Raw genomic sequence first — 15,587 nt, forward strand, 5'->3', positions numbered from 1 at the left:
TTGTAATCTCTTTAACTAGTCTTCAGAAATAGTTCTCAGTGGTTCTTAAAGGACATTGACAGCTCTTCTCTGGATGTTGGCTGGCCTTTCAAGATGATCCCACACTGCTTGTTGAGTAGTTGAGGTCCTGATATGTGTTCCATTGTGTGTTTTTCTATCCAGGTATGCTTTTACAATATTGGCAGTGCGCTTGTGATCATTATTAGTCTAAAAAAAAAAAAAAAAGAAACTTCTTCTCAAAGTTGAAGGAATCATGAACAAAGGTCTTCAACATCACTGGCTGAAATGCAGATTAAAAAGGTGACAGTCTCTCTACTGTGTCTCACTTCATAACACCACTTGCCACTGATTATGTGTTCAGTCCTTGTGTAATTTGGCACCGCTCAAAGCTCATATTCCATTCCTTAATAATGGCTTCTTGACAGCCACCCTACTGAGACCATTTCTAATGAGACTTCAGTAAGTTCTGTAAAAACACCTTCAAAAATTACAGGAAAGTCTGTCTTGTTGAAAGCAAAACATAAAGAAATAATTGGTGGCTCAATACTTTTGCACATTACATATTGAAGATAAGCTCCAACTATTTTGTGCAGATGTTATTAAATGCTCCCATTTACCACAGGAAATAGCATAAAGACTCCTCATGCACTGTGAGAAAGAAAGCATTATGAGAGGACCGTGCCTTGATTGTGAACTTTAAAAAGATATCATTGAAATCATTTTTAAAAAGTGTAAAAGAAACATGCTTGTTTCCAAAAAGGAGCCCTAATTTTGCTGATAGTCGCATTCATGAAATTCCTATGGAGTGATCCCACTAGGGGGCAGAGTAGGATTCCTGCTAATCCCGTTCTAACAGGAATTACACAGTTCCATCCCCGTCCAGGTTCTGAATAAAACAGGCCTCTTTGCAATGATAATTAAATCCTGAAAAACGAGAACAGCTATTACTCAACTTTCAGGAAACTTTTACATCTGCACAAACAAATCTAATAAAATCAATATGTCGCTTTCTCATTACTCGTCATATAAATTATTCGATCTTATTCAGCTTTCCAATGACAAAACGTGACTAATCTTCAAAATGTTTCCAAAGAAACAATGAAAGGAAGGAAGGACGTTTAGAGGTTACACAGAAATACTTCATAAATGTGACACCAGGAAACAGAGGAAATGCACGTGTCCACGGGGCGGTGGAGATCACACAGGAAGAGTCATAGCAGTGCAGCTTCCAGAAGTCATGGACTTTAAATTTAAATCATCTTTTCCTCGATACTTCCTCACAATACTTCCCAAAGTCAGGGAAGCTGTGCTATACTCATGTATAGGGTTATTTTTATATGTATATATTCTTTATACCTTCTTTCGGTCTCCGGAGTCGACATGGTGCTGCTGAGTCCTAGAGATTCCTAAGGAGATGAAAAACACATGTTAAATATACATATATACAGGGAATGGCAAATCTTTTTCTACTCAGCTGGATCAAAGTCCAGACATTCACCAAACCTAAAAACTTCCATATATAACTTGTCATACGTCATCATGTTTTAGGATCTACTTCCAAGAACAGTGTCAAGGCCAGTTCTTTTCCCGGCAGTCACTCGGATGTTACTTTGTGGCCTAGTACACTGACTCGGGATAAATCATGACTAGCCAATTCCTCTGCCTCTTATCAGCCTGTCTGCTGACACACGGAAAAGGAAGTTGCCTTCTCCCGGGGTCTGACACGCTCAGAGCTGGACACTCACCTGGATCTGTGAGCGCAGCTGCACTGATGTGGCCACTGAGTCAATCGTTCCCTGAAACACACATACACGGGAAGTGGAGGAGTAAATCATAGTGTCATCATAACATAAGAACAGACAAAATTTTCATTTGACTGAATCACCCAAAAGGTGACTCAGTCAAAAGGTTAACCTAAGGTAAAAAACCAAAAGTCAGAATCAGAAACTAAAAACAAGTTGCAGTGAAGACCCAACCTCAGGGACAGCTCTGCATGTGAGAAAATATGCTTACTCACTTTCATGCAAGATGAGAAAATCAGTAAGGGATCTATTTATTGTAGAGCCGCTAACTTACATAAGCAAAAATACAATGTGGTAACGTGACTTTTAAAAAGTGCAGGTAGGCGGATTTTGTCCCCTTCTGCTTGCATGAGGCCTGAAAACAGCTGGGCTAAGTTCAGAGTGAATAAACAGCTGACTAATGGATACGAATGCACTAATATACATTTCTCAATAGTTCCACACTAAACCTTAAACCCTGATCTTAATGGACAAGAAAAAGACAATTTACCATCTCTGCATCTTGCACTACTTTGCGTTTCCGTAGCTCCTCCATCCTTTCGCATACGTCACTGAGGGAGGTGCCGTAATACTGAGAGTACTCCTGAGCCAGGTCATCTAGGTTCCCCACCGTGCCATCCTGCAAGAGAGGGATTCACACTGGCACTCAGATACGAGCACAGATCAGGAGAGGAAAGCGACACCCGGTGAGGGTTGACCAAGATACTGAACAGCAGGCAACCACTGTAAACATGAAGCCATTGTTTGAAAGTTTAGCACTGACACCAGTAACATAGACAGCCAGGAACCACTGAGATAAAGCCCCAGGGCATAAGATAACGCATCAAAGACACTCGGCTGCAATACCAACTCTGTTTGCACCAGCTTATCATCTTCCTGCCCGGTGACCCCATCCCACCTCCTCAGCCCTCCTTAGACCTGACCTCAAGGCCAGAAGAGGCAGCGTGTGACGCAACTGCAACACTCACTCTGCTCTCACAGTCATCGGGACTTGACTTAAGAGGCCACGGTTCAGTCTTCCGTAAATCAGGAGAAGCAGAATCACTCAGTGGGATCGTGAGTCTTTGCCCTGACACACAGCTCGTTCTCCTGCATGTAACCCCCTTTTTGGTTTCCTTCAATTGTAAAAGCTGGATGCTGTGTGCCTCTTGTTGTGTGGGAAGATAATAAATCACAGAATCTGTGCTGAGCTTTGTGCTTCAGTGACCCTTGGGATCAGGAATTAACACATTGTGGGAATTTTCTTTTCATGGAAATGATTCTAGATCTAAACAGGAAGTTTTAAATCAGAAGAATTTAAAGTAACTCTCAAAAAATACTGTTAATGTTTGTTATCATGACCAACCCATATAAGCTTTCTGCTCACAAAACAACCTTCCCTCTTTTACAAAAAAAATTCATATAACACCTGTGATAGAGGATCACTAAACCAAAAAAAAAACAACAAAACAAAACAAAAAAACTAAATTGTGATGGTTTTTGTTTGCCTTTAACATTTGGAGACACGCTAAAAACACTACAACATTATCATATCACCCTTTAAGCTTGTTGGAGTCACATAGGTCTAGCAGACACGGGGCAACATTAGCATTCATTTGAAATGGTGTTTCTTCCCACCTGGGGAGTGTAAATCCTCATGCATTCTGCTTTAAGCTCAGTTTCTGTCTTTTATTTGGGTGGAGACTCGTTACTAGTCTCCACCATGTTCCCAGCTTGTTGCCAACTCTGTCTGCGAGGTGCTAAGCAGGAAGCGTCCAGTAACTTTATAGAAGTTTCTCAATGAAGACAGCTGCCTGCCTGTGATGTCTAGGAAGTGATGGTGTGAGAGTGGTGAAAGTAAACAATAAGATTCTCTGTAGTCTCACGGGAAAACTGTAGAGTGAGGTGATATTTGTTTGTGGACTTGCCTGTAACCGTGCCTACAGTTCTTTCTAACAAGTTAATTCATGTCTCACAGGTCCCCAGACGGTGTATTTTCAACTCAGGATACTTCACAGGTTGGTGAGGGAGCACATTCAATTAGGGGAATCTATCAGACGACCTGGACGACACAATATATATTACAGACACATTACACATGCATTGCAACCCTGAACTTGTCTAGGCATCACCCCATCAGCCAGTTTTGACATTAAATGTCTGAACTTGCCAGTAACATTTAGTACAAAGCATGTGAAAGGTCTGATTTGACCCATGTGAAATTATTGCAGGAGTTGTTTTTTTTTTGAGAAAGAAACTGCAGATGATGTTGCAGCATGATTCTCCAGATTCTTATTGAGCTCATGCATGAAAATGGCTCCGAAATTTCTCTCTCACTGAATATTTATTTGTAATTATAGCTAAAATAGTTTTTATGTTATTTAAATGGTGATTCTCTAAAACAATGGCATGGTTATAGAAACCAGGGTTAAAGCAGTGTGTTTGTGTAGGTAAGAAGAAGAGGAGCGAGAAAACTTAAAGAAATCGGATCACCTTTTTTCAAGTGCCTAAGGAAAAAGAGTTGTAAGGGACAACAGGTTTTACTTTCAGTCAATGAGCTGTAAATGTTGATGCATTTACTGCTCGCTGACAAAAATAAAAATAATCTATTGCAGCTTCAGTTCCTGAAATACTAGTAATAAAGCAAGTCTGTTGTGTCTGCTCTTTGAGCCAATAACATGATTTGCATTTCTTTTCTCATGACTTGGACATTTTATAGTTAGAAGAAAACACTGGCAAATAAATAACAATGGGAGACTTTGGCTCCACATTTGGAATTAAAGAGGGTGGGTCTGTGATACCCAGGGAACTGTTTACCAGCAGGGGGTTGGGGTTGTGGTCGTTTGTGCTTATCAGGTTTTGACATTGCAACCAGCTGCAATCCTGAAAGGCTCATTCCGAGACACAGTTTGTGGTCTATATGGGGGGTGGGGTGACTAAGTAAGGGATGGAGAAAAAAAATATACGTGTGAACAAATACAAGGAAAGCGAGGTGGACAAAATCTAATTAAATTTAGTGAGTAAAGTAAGTGAGTCTACTAATTTCTCCCCATGTAATTAACAACTGTGCATGAAAATGTCAGAAATCAACAGCGATGGTAAACCTGCAAAAACAGAAGATGTAGGAAGACAGCTGGTCATGACGTCTAGTCATGATTTAAGTCAAACTGTGTTCGTAATAGCCGTCCAGAATGTTCATAAGCTGTTTCACGCATGTTTATTATCTTGCTTCACTCATGCCATATCCTGAAGGCATGCAAATGGGCCTGCAGAAAACAGCCCTCTGCAGTGAAAAGTAATACTGTGGGCCCACTTGTCTTGTGTCATGATGGACTCTAACTGCCTCAACTGTCCAGAAGAGAGGCCCATTCATTTGGTAAATGACATGCCCCCGAGTCCAAGAAGGCTTGAAAATCTGGCTGCTTTTCATATAGAGGAGGAACAAGGCTTAGGCCGACTGAGAAGCTCTGCACTGTGCCTGGCTGCAGTCGCTCTTCTGCCTCCGACTGCCACTGGTTCACATAAACAGCCCATTGTAAAGCAGCCACATGACACTGCGGCGCCCTAAGTGCTTATTACGCATGGTGGATGTCTAGTGTATACTTCCCTGTTATAGACAAATCTAAACACAACTTAAGTATACAGTCAGAAAAGTGAGCTGAACGTTAAATCGAATAAACAATCTCGCACATTCTTCCTCGGAGATGACTGACAAAAATACTGCAGCGTGCTTGAAATTCAACTGTTTCCAAATTAGCAGAGTCTGCGCCAAAACTGTAGCATGAGACATCGACCACAGAGGCTGGAAAAGGAGAGCGTGGTGTCACGTTTCTCGAGCAATAAGCATCTCATGGGCAGACAAAAGATCCACATGCCCCCAGGACCAAGAGTGTCTAATGAGTGTTTTTACAGTTCCTCTGGCTTGCCTTAACCACACCTGGGTCACAAAGTATCAGCAAATGTTTTTTTTTTTTTAATCCTGCTCTGAGACAGAAATGTAGGTCACGTTATGTCAGAGGTCAATATGTCGGGTATGAGAAGGTCGACATAGTTCTAAAGATCATAAGATCTTCTTTTAGGTGAATTAGTGAAATCTGAGTTAAGTTCTGTGCTCTGATCACCAGATCTACAATGTGAAAAAGTCCATGTCTGCATCTATTTTAACAACCTTTTATTTACTAAAGCCTTGTGTTTGATTTGAACAGCTTAATTCAAACCAAATGACACTGTATGGTTACAGTTCAGCAGGGGACCTAATAAAGATCACTACATGCCTTCAACACATTACACTGAGTGATGTTTCAAAGGATCATGTGAGGACAAGCACCGACTTGGTTAATAACTTACTAACAAAAGCATTTGAAAGCACAGAAAGATTCAAAAGCAAAAACCAAGAGCAGAAAAAAGGCAACACGAATTCAGAGATCCTCTTGTTAATCTACAGAAAACTACCACCTCCGACCATAGCGCCGCATTCCGGGACATACATAAAAATACACTCACCGCAAACAGACATCTGTGTGCCAACAGCAGCCATCCAGTAGTTGCTCTTTAGTTCCACCACAGTTCTGTAAGTGAATGGCTCCCTTTGAATACTTAACTCAGTTTAAAGAGTGGAGGACAATACATCCTGAAGTAAAGGGGAGGGCAGTCCAGCGTGCATAAATTAGAGGGGGAGAGGGGGAGGGCAGGTTGGGGGGAGTTACAACCACATTTGACGCTGCTGCTGCTGCTGCTGGGTGGGGCACTGTACTCTCTCCAGCTGCAGCCCACAGGGACTGGCTGACTCACATGTTCAAATAAACCACCACCTCTCAGTGTATGAAAGTGTGGCTGCATGTTTATGTCTGCAGTGGAGTTGGGAGAGTGATACATCAGGGGATTTTTTTCAAGTGTGGTTGCTGGTCATGAATGTCTCCCTCTGCTGATATGGAGGCTCTTCAGATCACACCTTAGCAGATGTGCACCCCAGGGGGTACTTCTGCTGTAGGCATGGGATGAATGGAAAGATTAGTAAACCAACTAAATGAGTGCATCTATAAATGATTAAAATAAATCGGTAAGTGTCAAAAGAGATTAGTAGTAATTGGTATAGCTGGTTAAAAGGACAGCACAAGTTTATCTATACTACTAATAGATTTAACAGCAGTACAAAAACAGCTATTACTGACATTCATTTAGCTGAATGTATTTGCTACGATTGAATAGAAAAATTAATCCAAACATTCACAGCTGGACTAGATGAAAAGTTATTTTGAAAAATTACAAGTGTTGAAGAAGAGCCCAGCAGTCTTTTTCCTCTTTAATGATCACCTTACAGAAAAGGGAATAACATGAACCATAATGAAAAGGTACAAAGAAACAATCCATATGACAGATCAATAATCCGGATGGTCCTCAGATGTCAGCCAGCATAGTTTTTGCCCTAATTTACCAGCAGGTGGCAGCAAATAGCAGCTCTGTCTCCCCAACTATTAGTTACTGGGCCGCCACATAAAAGGGCGGTGAAGGTAATGACAGTGGGACGAAGAGCCAAGTAAACTGGACATACTAGTTTGAAGTGCCATAAAAGATAAAAATAAAAAAAATAGAAGCAGTAATGTTTCCTCTGTGCTCACTGCTGTAGTTTATCTCCATAAAAAAAGACATGTGCATTAATGTGCATTGAGCATTAAATATAGGTATCAAGGCGGTGACCTCATTTGCTTGCAGTATTAGTCAGTCAGATTAACCCAGACTCTCTTTGTCTAATCGTGACCCTACACGCAGGATGTGTATTATTCATCCTGCGTGACTGACCAGTGACTCCAGAGCAGCAAGTACCAGCAGCAGCAGCAGGAGGTACCAATACCAGAGTCAGATCAGTGGCAGGAGGCTGCAGATTATGCCGAGCTGCAGATGGATGGTGGAGATGTTCGAGGGCTACGTTGAGCGTGCGGTGCCAAAGGGCCGAGGCAACTGATGCCAGAAAGGGCAGTTTTCCGCCTGGCTACACAGCGGCGGGCTGCTTGTCACCTCGGAGCACAGGAGAAGCCAGAGATTGACGCCATCTCCTTTTCTATCACCGTCAAGTCTCCTGACTGTGTGCGCGCCAGCTCTGTGTGCCCGAGCGCTCCTCTGAGCTTTGATCCCCGAGGAGATCGCTCCGTGCGAGAGACACATTCATCTGCGTATCTTTCAAAGGCAAATCATGTCATCGCACCTATCATTGTTCATCAGCTGCATATAAAAATTAAATACAGAATATAATATTAGTTAGCTGAGACGGTGCACCTAAAATGTGACCATAGCAGTAGAAATGATGAGTTTATCCAGTTCTGTTTGTACAGGAAAGGTCTTAATCAGACCACACAGGAGATTAAATATTAAAACTGGAATCATAAGGATTTCAAATGCTCTCCTCCTTGAATTGTAGGTGAATCACTGATTGCATTTAAATGTACACTTCTGTACAGTTATTGTGTTAGTAAACACGTTTAACATTATATTTACAGCGCATATATCTTTTCCTATCAGTCTGTATTGTATTCACATAATGCTACATACATAAAATATATCCTGAGGATGTTACTTTATTCTGCTCCAATGGTTCAACTGCTACGGCTGCTTTTATCTATACAGTCTGTACATTTTGTGTTGTTGACAAGCTAAAAGATGCCTAAATTTACATTATCTATACTTAAATAAAAGACATTTTTAAAGCTTCAAGATGACAGCAGCAATATTTATTATAACCTAAAACACTAGTGTGTGGAGTGTGACAATTATTCCAGAATACCTAAAGGCCTCGTCTAGATCGACAGCCCAAGGGTCCCCTAAAGAGAGAGGGCGGGGGGGAAGAGAAAAAAAAAAAAAAAGAGGATCAGTGGAAGAGCTTAACTATTCAGGTCTGAGTGGTTAAGTGGATTTTGACAAGTCCCAAAGGGGAGTTTGATGAGAAGGGTCACACTATGACATACACGCTGTCAGTCACACACAGACAGAAGGAAAGGAGGATACCTGGCCTTGTTTGAACTGCATTAGCGAGGTCTCAGGCACACAGCTCTGTTCCCACTTCTCGTGCTGTCAGTCACTGAGCAACTGCTTACAGATACAAAAGGCTAGCTTCACTGCATAGGACTTTTTGGTCCTTCTGCAATAAAACAGAATTGACTGCAAGCAGGTTTTCTCACATTGCAAGAAGGTGCATGGACAGATTTTTCGAAGAGAAAAAAAAGAAAAGAAAAAAAAAGCCGATTAAAACCACCCCTGTTGTCTTCAGGCAATGGAGACAAATATAAAGATCATGCCACAAAGGGAAAGCAGCCAGGGACCCTGATTAAAAAAAAAAAGGGTGCATGTGAAACGCCTAAGAAGATTAAAAGGGCAGACAGGAGGCACAGAACCAACCTTTTGTCTACAAGACTAACTCTTGCAAATCCCAATGGGATTTTAAACATTAGCTGAAATCACACAGGATAGATTTAAGTGCAGGAAACTACAGACTCCAACAACTACCCGGCTATGAACTGCAACACAATGCACATCTGGAAATATGTATCATGTATAATTATAAAAGCATCTTGTAGATTGTTCTGGATCTTGTTTTGAAGTATCTTGTGGATTGTCGCTGCTCCTTGGAGCATGTTTAATTCAAAGTTTAAATGGCGAATTATCTCCTTTAAATTTCAGTTAAATTACATGGATGGAAATCCTCTGTGTATTTAATCCCTGCTGGATGGCAGTGCGTTTGTGGTCTGAGTGGCATGTAGATTGTTCCCATTCCTTCGAGCATGTTTAATTCAAGGCTGCTGAGAACAAGAAAGAAAGAAGAAAAAACAAAACAAAAACTGTGCATACCGCTCCTTTAAAATTCAACAAAGTTCATACCAAGAAACGCCATGTGTATTCATACGTCGTAAAAGGCTCTGTGAATGGTTCTGGGTTTGTCATGAAGTAGCTGTGGATTACTCATGTTCCTTGGACCATATTTAATTCAAAAGTGCTGAAATCACTTCATCTGCCCCTCACCCCAGTGCTCGGGTAATTACCCTTGTGCGGCTGCGCTGCGCTCCCTCGAGATGTGAGAGTCAGCTCGCAACGTCTATGGCTGCATCGGGTAAGGGGCTCCGCTCACCCCTCACGAGAGCCCGACACCCGCTGATCCTCCTGAGACGCAACGCAGGAGTCAAGGGTAGCTGTCAATCACGAAACGTAAGATCGCGAAGCCTCAGAATGAGGTCATTCTTAATGGTGTGAAAGCAAGAAAAGTGGCCTAAAAGCAGGAGAGAGAAAAAACCCTCTGGTGGGCTTTTCTCTTTTAAACATTTCATGGGAAAAAACACGGAAAGGAGGATTACAGCACAGTGCACAGCAGTAAGTGATATGAAGAGTAGCAGCAGACTAGACCTATGGCCAGAGAACAGATTAGAGCAACCTAGGATGAGTGAGTAAGCACAGACTGGTAAAATTCTGTTATTTTAACATTTAATCTGCCAGTCAAATAAAAGAGCATAAGAAATACCAAGAATATGAGAAGGCTCAGTTTTGAAATCAATATATGCTTTGGAACAAGAGAGAAACCTAACAACTTTTTAAAAATGTACTTAATTTTTTTAAAAATCACCAATTTAAAACATTCTATGGAAGGCCGTTTCTGCCACAACCCCCCCCCCCCCCCCCCCCAAAAAAACAAAACAAAACCATGTATCCATGTTATAACTCAAAATTTCGGTTTATTAACTCAAAACTTCGACTTATTAACTCAAAATTTGGAGAAACATAACTCGAAATTTAGAGTTAGCTCTGCCAATCAGTAATCTACGTGAATGAGGTCACTTTCTTGTTACCCGGAAGCATATGCGCAGACTAATGCTCACTCAAAACCAGATCGCAACAAATTGGCGCTTTCGCGAGTACGTTTGCGGATAGTAACGCAATGTGATTCAGCTAATAACACAATGATTTTATCATTTTTGAAGCCACGCTGAAAATACTCAGCAATCTGTGGATTCATGACTGGATGTAATACTGGTAGCTTAGCTGTAGCATTTGTAGCTGAGGGCTTCAGCTTCCGGGTAACAAGGAAATGACGTCATTCATGTAGATTACTGATTAGCAGCACTCGAAATTTCGAGTTAATAAGTCAAAATTACGAGAAAATAACTCGAAATTTCGAGTAATGGATCCTTTTTTTTGTGGCGGAAAGGTTCTTCCATAACATTCAAAAATCCAATTAAAGCTAAAAGTTTCTGGGAGTTAACGGTTACATATTGATAAAACCGGCACAGTATGTTTCCAAGTTTTGAGTCGAACTCTACTAACAAGCAGAAGCTGATGGAAGACAACTGATGCACAAACAATCCAGACGAAGCAGTATGTCGACATAAATACACTTCTATAACAGTAACCGTTTTTGTTCATAGTGATGTTTCCAAATAGATCCTTTTTCTGAATATGCAAACTGGTTGCTGCCTGTCTACACCAATCACTCTGTACATGTCCAAACAAGAATCCGCTTCCCAAGATAAGGGACCATAGAGGTTGGGAGTGGCCATCAGCCTGCCCAAGCTCACACAGCTTAAGAGATGGGGAACATCCCAGAAAGGCCACCAGTGCAATACACAACTCCAGTATTGATACAGGTTGATATTCTTGGGTTATACAGAAAAACAAAAATAATTTGTTAGCAGTGAATTTAAAAAACTAGTTAGCAACATAATAATACCACCTCCATGCTCAGCTGCAACAGACGATCGGTAAACCATAGAGCTGAAGCAGTATGCTATAACAGCGATCCCAAACCTTTTTTGCGCCACGGACCGGTTTAATGTCAGACAATTTTTTCACGGTATCGTGGATAAATTCAACAAAATAAAATGATACAACCAAGACAAAAACTGTGGTATTTTCTAAATATAAAATTAAAAATGAATTCACTGTGTAATTGTTTAACTTTATTAGCAGCAGCTTCCTGAAACGCGCCAACAACATTGAGAGTAACATCCTCCTTTCTGCACCCTTTCTGCTCTCTGGTTGCTAAGGTAAAGCGTAAATATTTCTTTCAAAATAAGACACACGACTACAACACAGGAAAAGACCAAGAAACCCATAAATTTCACACCCGAGCCTCAACTCTCGTGACCTGGTACCAAATGACTGGTCCGTAGCCCGGGGATTGGGGACCACTGTGCTATAACACCTATGATGGTACGATTTCCACATTAGCCCAAGGATCCGCTAAAAATATACATATAATCACCAACCACTTTATTAGGTACACGTGTTCAACTGTTTGTTAATGCAAATATTTAATATGTTGATCACTCAATTGGCTCATCAAAAGCTTGGAAAAGAGTGCAAAGATGCTGTTGGTATGGCGAGTCGTGATTTCTGCTGCAATATTAAGATAAGCTCAGAATTTAGTGCAAACAACATGAAAGCATGGAGCCACCCTGCCTTGTATCAACAGCTCCGGCTGATGACGATGGTAGTGTAATGATGTGGGGAATACATTTGTGACACACTTTGGGGTCCTTAGTACCAAATGAGCATCACTTAAAATGAGTGGAAAATGAGAATGAGCTCACTGTACTCAAATGGCCTCCACTGTCAGCAGATCTCTATCCTGCAGAGCACCTTTGGGATGTGGTGGAAAGTGAGTTTCTTATGAATGTGCAGCTGAGAAATCTGCAGCAGCTGGGTGATGCCATCATGTCAATATGGACCAAAATCTGAGGAATGTTTCTAATACCTTGTGGAATGAAGGCAGTTCTGAAGGAAGGAGGTCAAACGCAGTACGCAACAAGATGCATGTAATTCCACACTCTGTAATAGGCTAATAATATCAGATGGCAGTTGACATACTTGGCTGACCTGACTCTAGACACAAACAGAAGACTATTTACCTTGCAATGAGCCATGCTTCACGGAGAGTGACGTGCATTTGAACTACATTTTCTTGGGAAGCAACTAAAGCTCACTGTGGAAATTCCTGAGTAAGATATTCCTGACATTCTTTGTCTAGCCAGATCCAGTGTTTCCTCTACACACGCCAGATGGCTTTCTCCTCTGGGAGATCTTTTTGTCAGGGACCTGCATCTTCAAACCTCAATGATGAGATTCCCATGTTCAGAAAACTGTTCTCACTGATTGCACATGCCTCTTATGACAGAAGCATACAGAGCTGCTGACAACCATTCCTGTCCAACTCGATTTGCCTCCTCCAAACTCTCAGTGTGGTTGATTGGTCTCCTCCACTGTCATTCCAAGGACATCCACCTTTCAGCCATTAATGGATGCAAACCGCAGCTAGTCAAACATGCTCTGATGTCATGAAAAACTCCAAGACAAACACTCAAGAAAGGTATTTCCATCAGTGGTTGTTCTTGTGATGCTCTTCTTGTAATGCAGCTTTTAAAACTTGATTTCTTACGTTCAAACATTCACATCAACACTGTAAAAATATTACAGTGAAAGCATACTTAACTCTAACGTAGTGCACTTTCCTTACACTTATTTTTATGTCTAAAACAAAGGGGGTTATGGTAAAGGAAAAAAATGCATGACAAAATGCTTCACATTTCTGGCTTAGTGAGTAAATATACATAGTCACTCACCAGAATTGATTGCTTGCTCAGTATCTGCCCTTTTCCCCAAGATGACATCAGGTAAAGTGTTGAGATTTTCTCAGCCTCACTCTTCAATCAATATACCCTATTAAAGTTTCATGTAATTTAAAAATATTTATTTAATAGTAAAATGCCACAGTGGCTGTTGCACAGTGTGAAAATGATGTTTTTTTTCCTCCTGCTGTTTCCCAATGAGGGTTTAGTTCGAGCCAAAGGAATCTTTTAAAGCCAGTTTTAACAGTTTGTTACATTTACTCAGACATAACATACATTTATGAAGACATTTAAAAGTCATTGTATTCCCATTATTCCTATGTTGTCAAAACAAACAAGAAACAGTTTTTAAAAGCTTGACCTTGAAATAGACATCAGATGTCAAATCTCACATGGTATTTTAACTCTATGCTTTAACTTCATATGTTGAAAATATACACCACACCACACTTGTAAGAACCATGATTGTTAAGTTATATTGGTTTTTGTCCATTTTTGGCTAATAAATCATCGAGTTGACCTTCGATGGAAGCCAAATCTTAATAAACTTAACATCTCCTCACTCTATACCCTTACAAATCTTATCAAATTTCATTTAAAACTCTTCAAGTGATCTTGTTTGTAAACCGAATGACATGCACATAAACACTAATATAAGCTTGTACTTATAATTACCTCCTTGGTAAATATGAAACTAGCTATACTGTGAGGATAAAACTTTAAATGGCTTCATTAAACAGTCGTGAAAAAGAGAATTTCACTGAATTCTCTGCAGTGTTTTGAAAAACTAAGTAGACCCCATGAATCAACAGCTTGCAGAACTACTTTCACTAGAAATAACTAAGAAATCCTTTTCTGTATTACCTTATCAGTCCCTCGCATCATTGTGCAGGAATTCTGGCCTACTCGTCTTTATAATGTCGCTCCAATTCATTGAGGTTTGCAGGCATTTGTTTATGCACAGCTCAAAGTCCTGCAAAGGCATCTCAATTGCGGTCTGGGCTTGGACTGACTGAGCCATTGCAACCAGTCAATCCAATCTTTTCCTTCTCAGCCCCTGTTTGATGATCTTCAGATCAAGATCCTGTAAGATGATCCAGTTTCAGCCAAGCTTTAGCTGTCAGACAGATGGCTTCACATTTGACTCTAGAATACTTTGGTCTACAGAGGAGTTCATGGCCATCTCAATGACTGTTTAGTGTCCAGGTCCTGCAGCTGCAAAACAAACCCAAATTATCACCCCTTCATCTCCGTGTTTGACAGCTGGTATGAAGTGTTTGTTCCGATGTGCTGTGATTGTTCCCCCCCCCTAAATGCATGCTGTCATGTCCTTTAAGAGAGAACAAGCTTTCTCCCCGTCTGCTTCTCTAAAATGTTACATGAAAATGCATGAGACGACCTTTCAAACAAGCCATACTTCAGTCTTTTTCTAATTGTGCCGTCATGAATTTTTGCATTTAACATGTTAACTGTAGACTCTCAGAGGCAGCTCTAGGCATGTTGTAACTTTACCTTTTATAACTAATGTATACGATTCAGATAAAATGACCTTTTACAAATTGTATTTTCGAACTTAAATGGTTTTACAACAACTTTCATTAGATAAAAACACAACTGCCACTATGTTAATCATTCTACAACTATTTCTACTTCTTTCTGTTTTTCTTTAAATATTATCAGTCCCCTCTCAACTAACTAAAATGTCACATAAAAATAAGCTCCTGCATGAGAGCATCTGAGGAGCCATGTTGTATAAGTGTTATATTAACTTTAACAATGCAAAATGCTTAAACCGTATCAAAAACAAGCAAAAGCACTCAGGAAAAGAAATTCAATAATCAAATGAATGCACTGTAAGCTCTCTACCTGCACAGCTGACTCTACAATCCACATAATACTTTAAGTGGCTCCTAAATGCATTTTACATCAATTGATAACTACTAATCATACATACAGAACGACTATCTCTACCCCTCACTCTAGCACTTTCGTCATTACATGCAACCCCTTTCTTAAATGACTTTCTCCTTCCTGCTTTGCTTATTCTCATCGCTTTTGGCCCATTTTTCTCACCACTGTTCGTCTTTATCTTTCTTCCTTCGGGCTCAACATTTCTAAAAGGAATAATTTTCTCCATTATTTCTTTAGAAATGTCACCCAGCCTGCCTGCCACTTCAGACTACAGTCAGAGGATACATTAAAA

The 15,587-nt window shown here is 40.6% G+C and overlaps 1 protein-coding gene across 4 annotated transcripts in view; it reads right to left on the reverse strand.

The window, feature by feature from the left end:
• sash1b (SAM and SH3 domain containing 1b) overlaps nt 1-15,587 on the reverse strand; it is a 56,881-nt gene that overhangs the window by 10,192 nt on the left and 31,102 nt on the right. For 3 of the 4 annotated variants that reach the window (XM_026152353.2, XM_080293985.1, XM_080293987.1), the window contains exons 3-5: nt 2,293-2,421; nt 1,746-1,796; nt 1,357-1,406 (exon numbers count right to left, since the gene is read on the reverse strand). In XM_026152353.2, the coding sequence (XP_026008138.2) occupies nt 1,357-1,406; nt 1,746-1,796; nt 2,293-2,421 (230 nt within the window). Of the gene's footprint in view, nt 1-1,356; nt 1,407-1,745; nt 1,797-2,292; nt 2,422-6,284; nt 6,441-15,587 lie in introns of those variants that run through there. The other variant, XM_080293986.1, reaches the window with a different exon arrangement.

This window comes from Astatotilapia calliptera, chromosome 19 (assembly GCF_964374335.1).
Source record: "Astatotilapia calliptera chromosome 19, fAstCal68.1, whole genome shotgun sequence".
NCBI lineage: Eukaryota > Metazoa > Chordata > Actinopteri > Cichliformes > Cichlidae > Astatotilapia > Astatotilapia calliptera.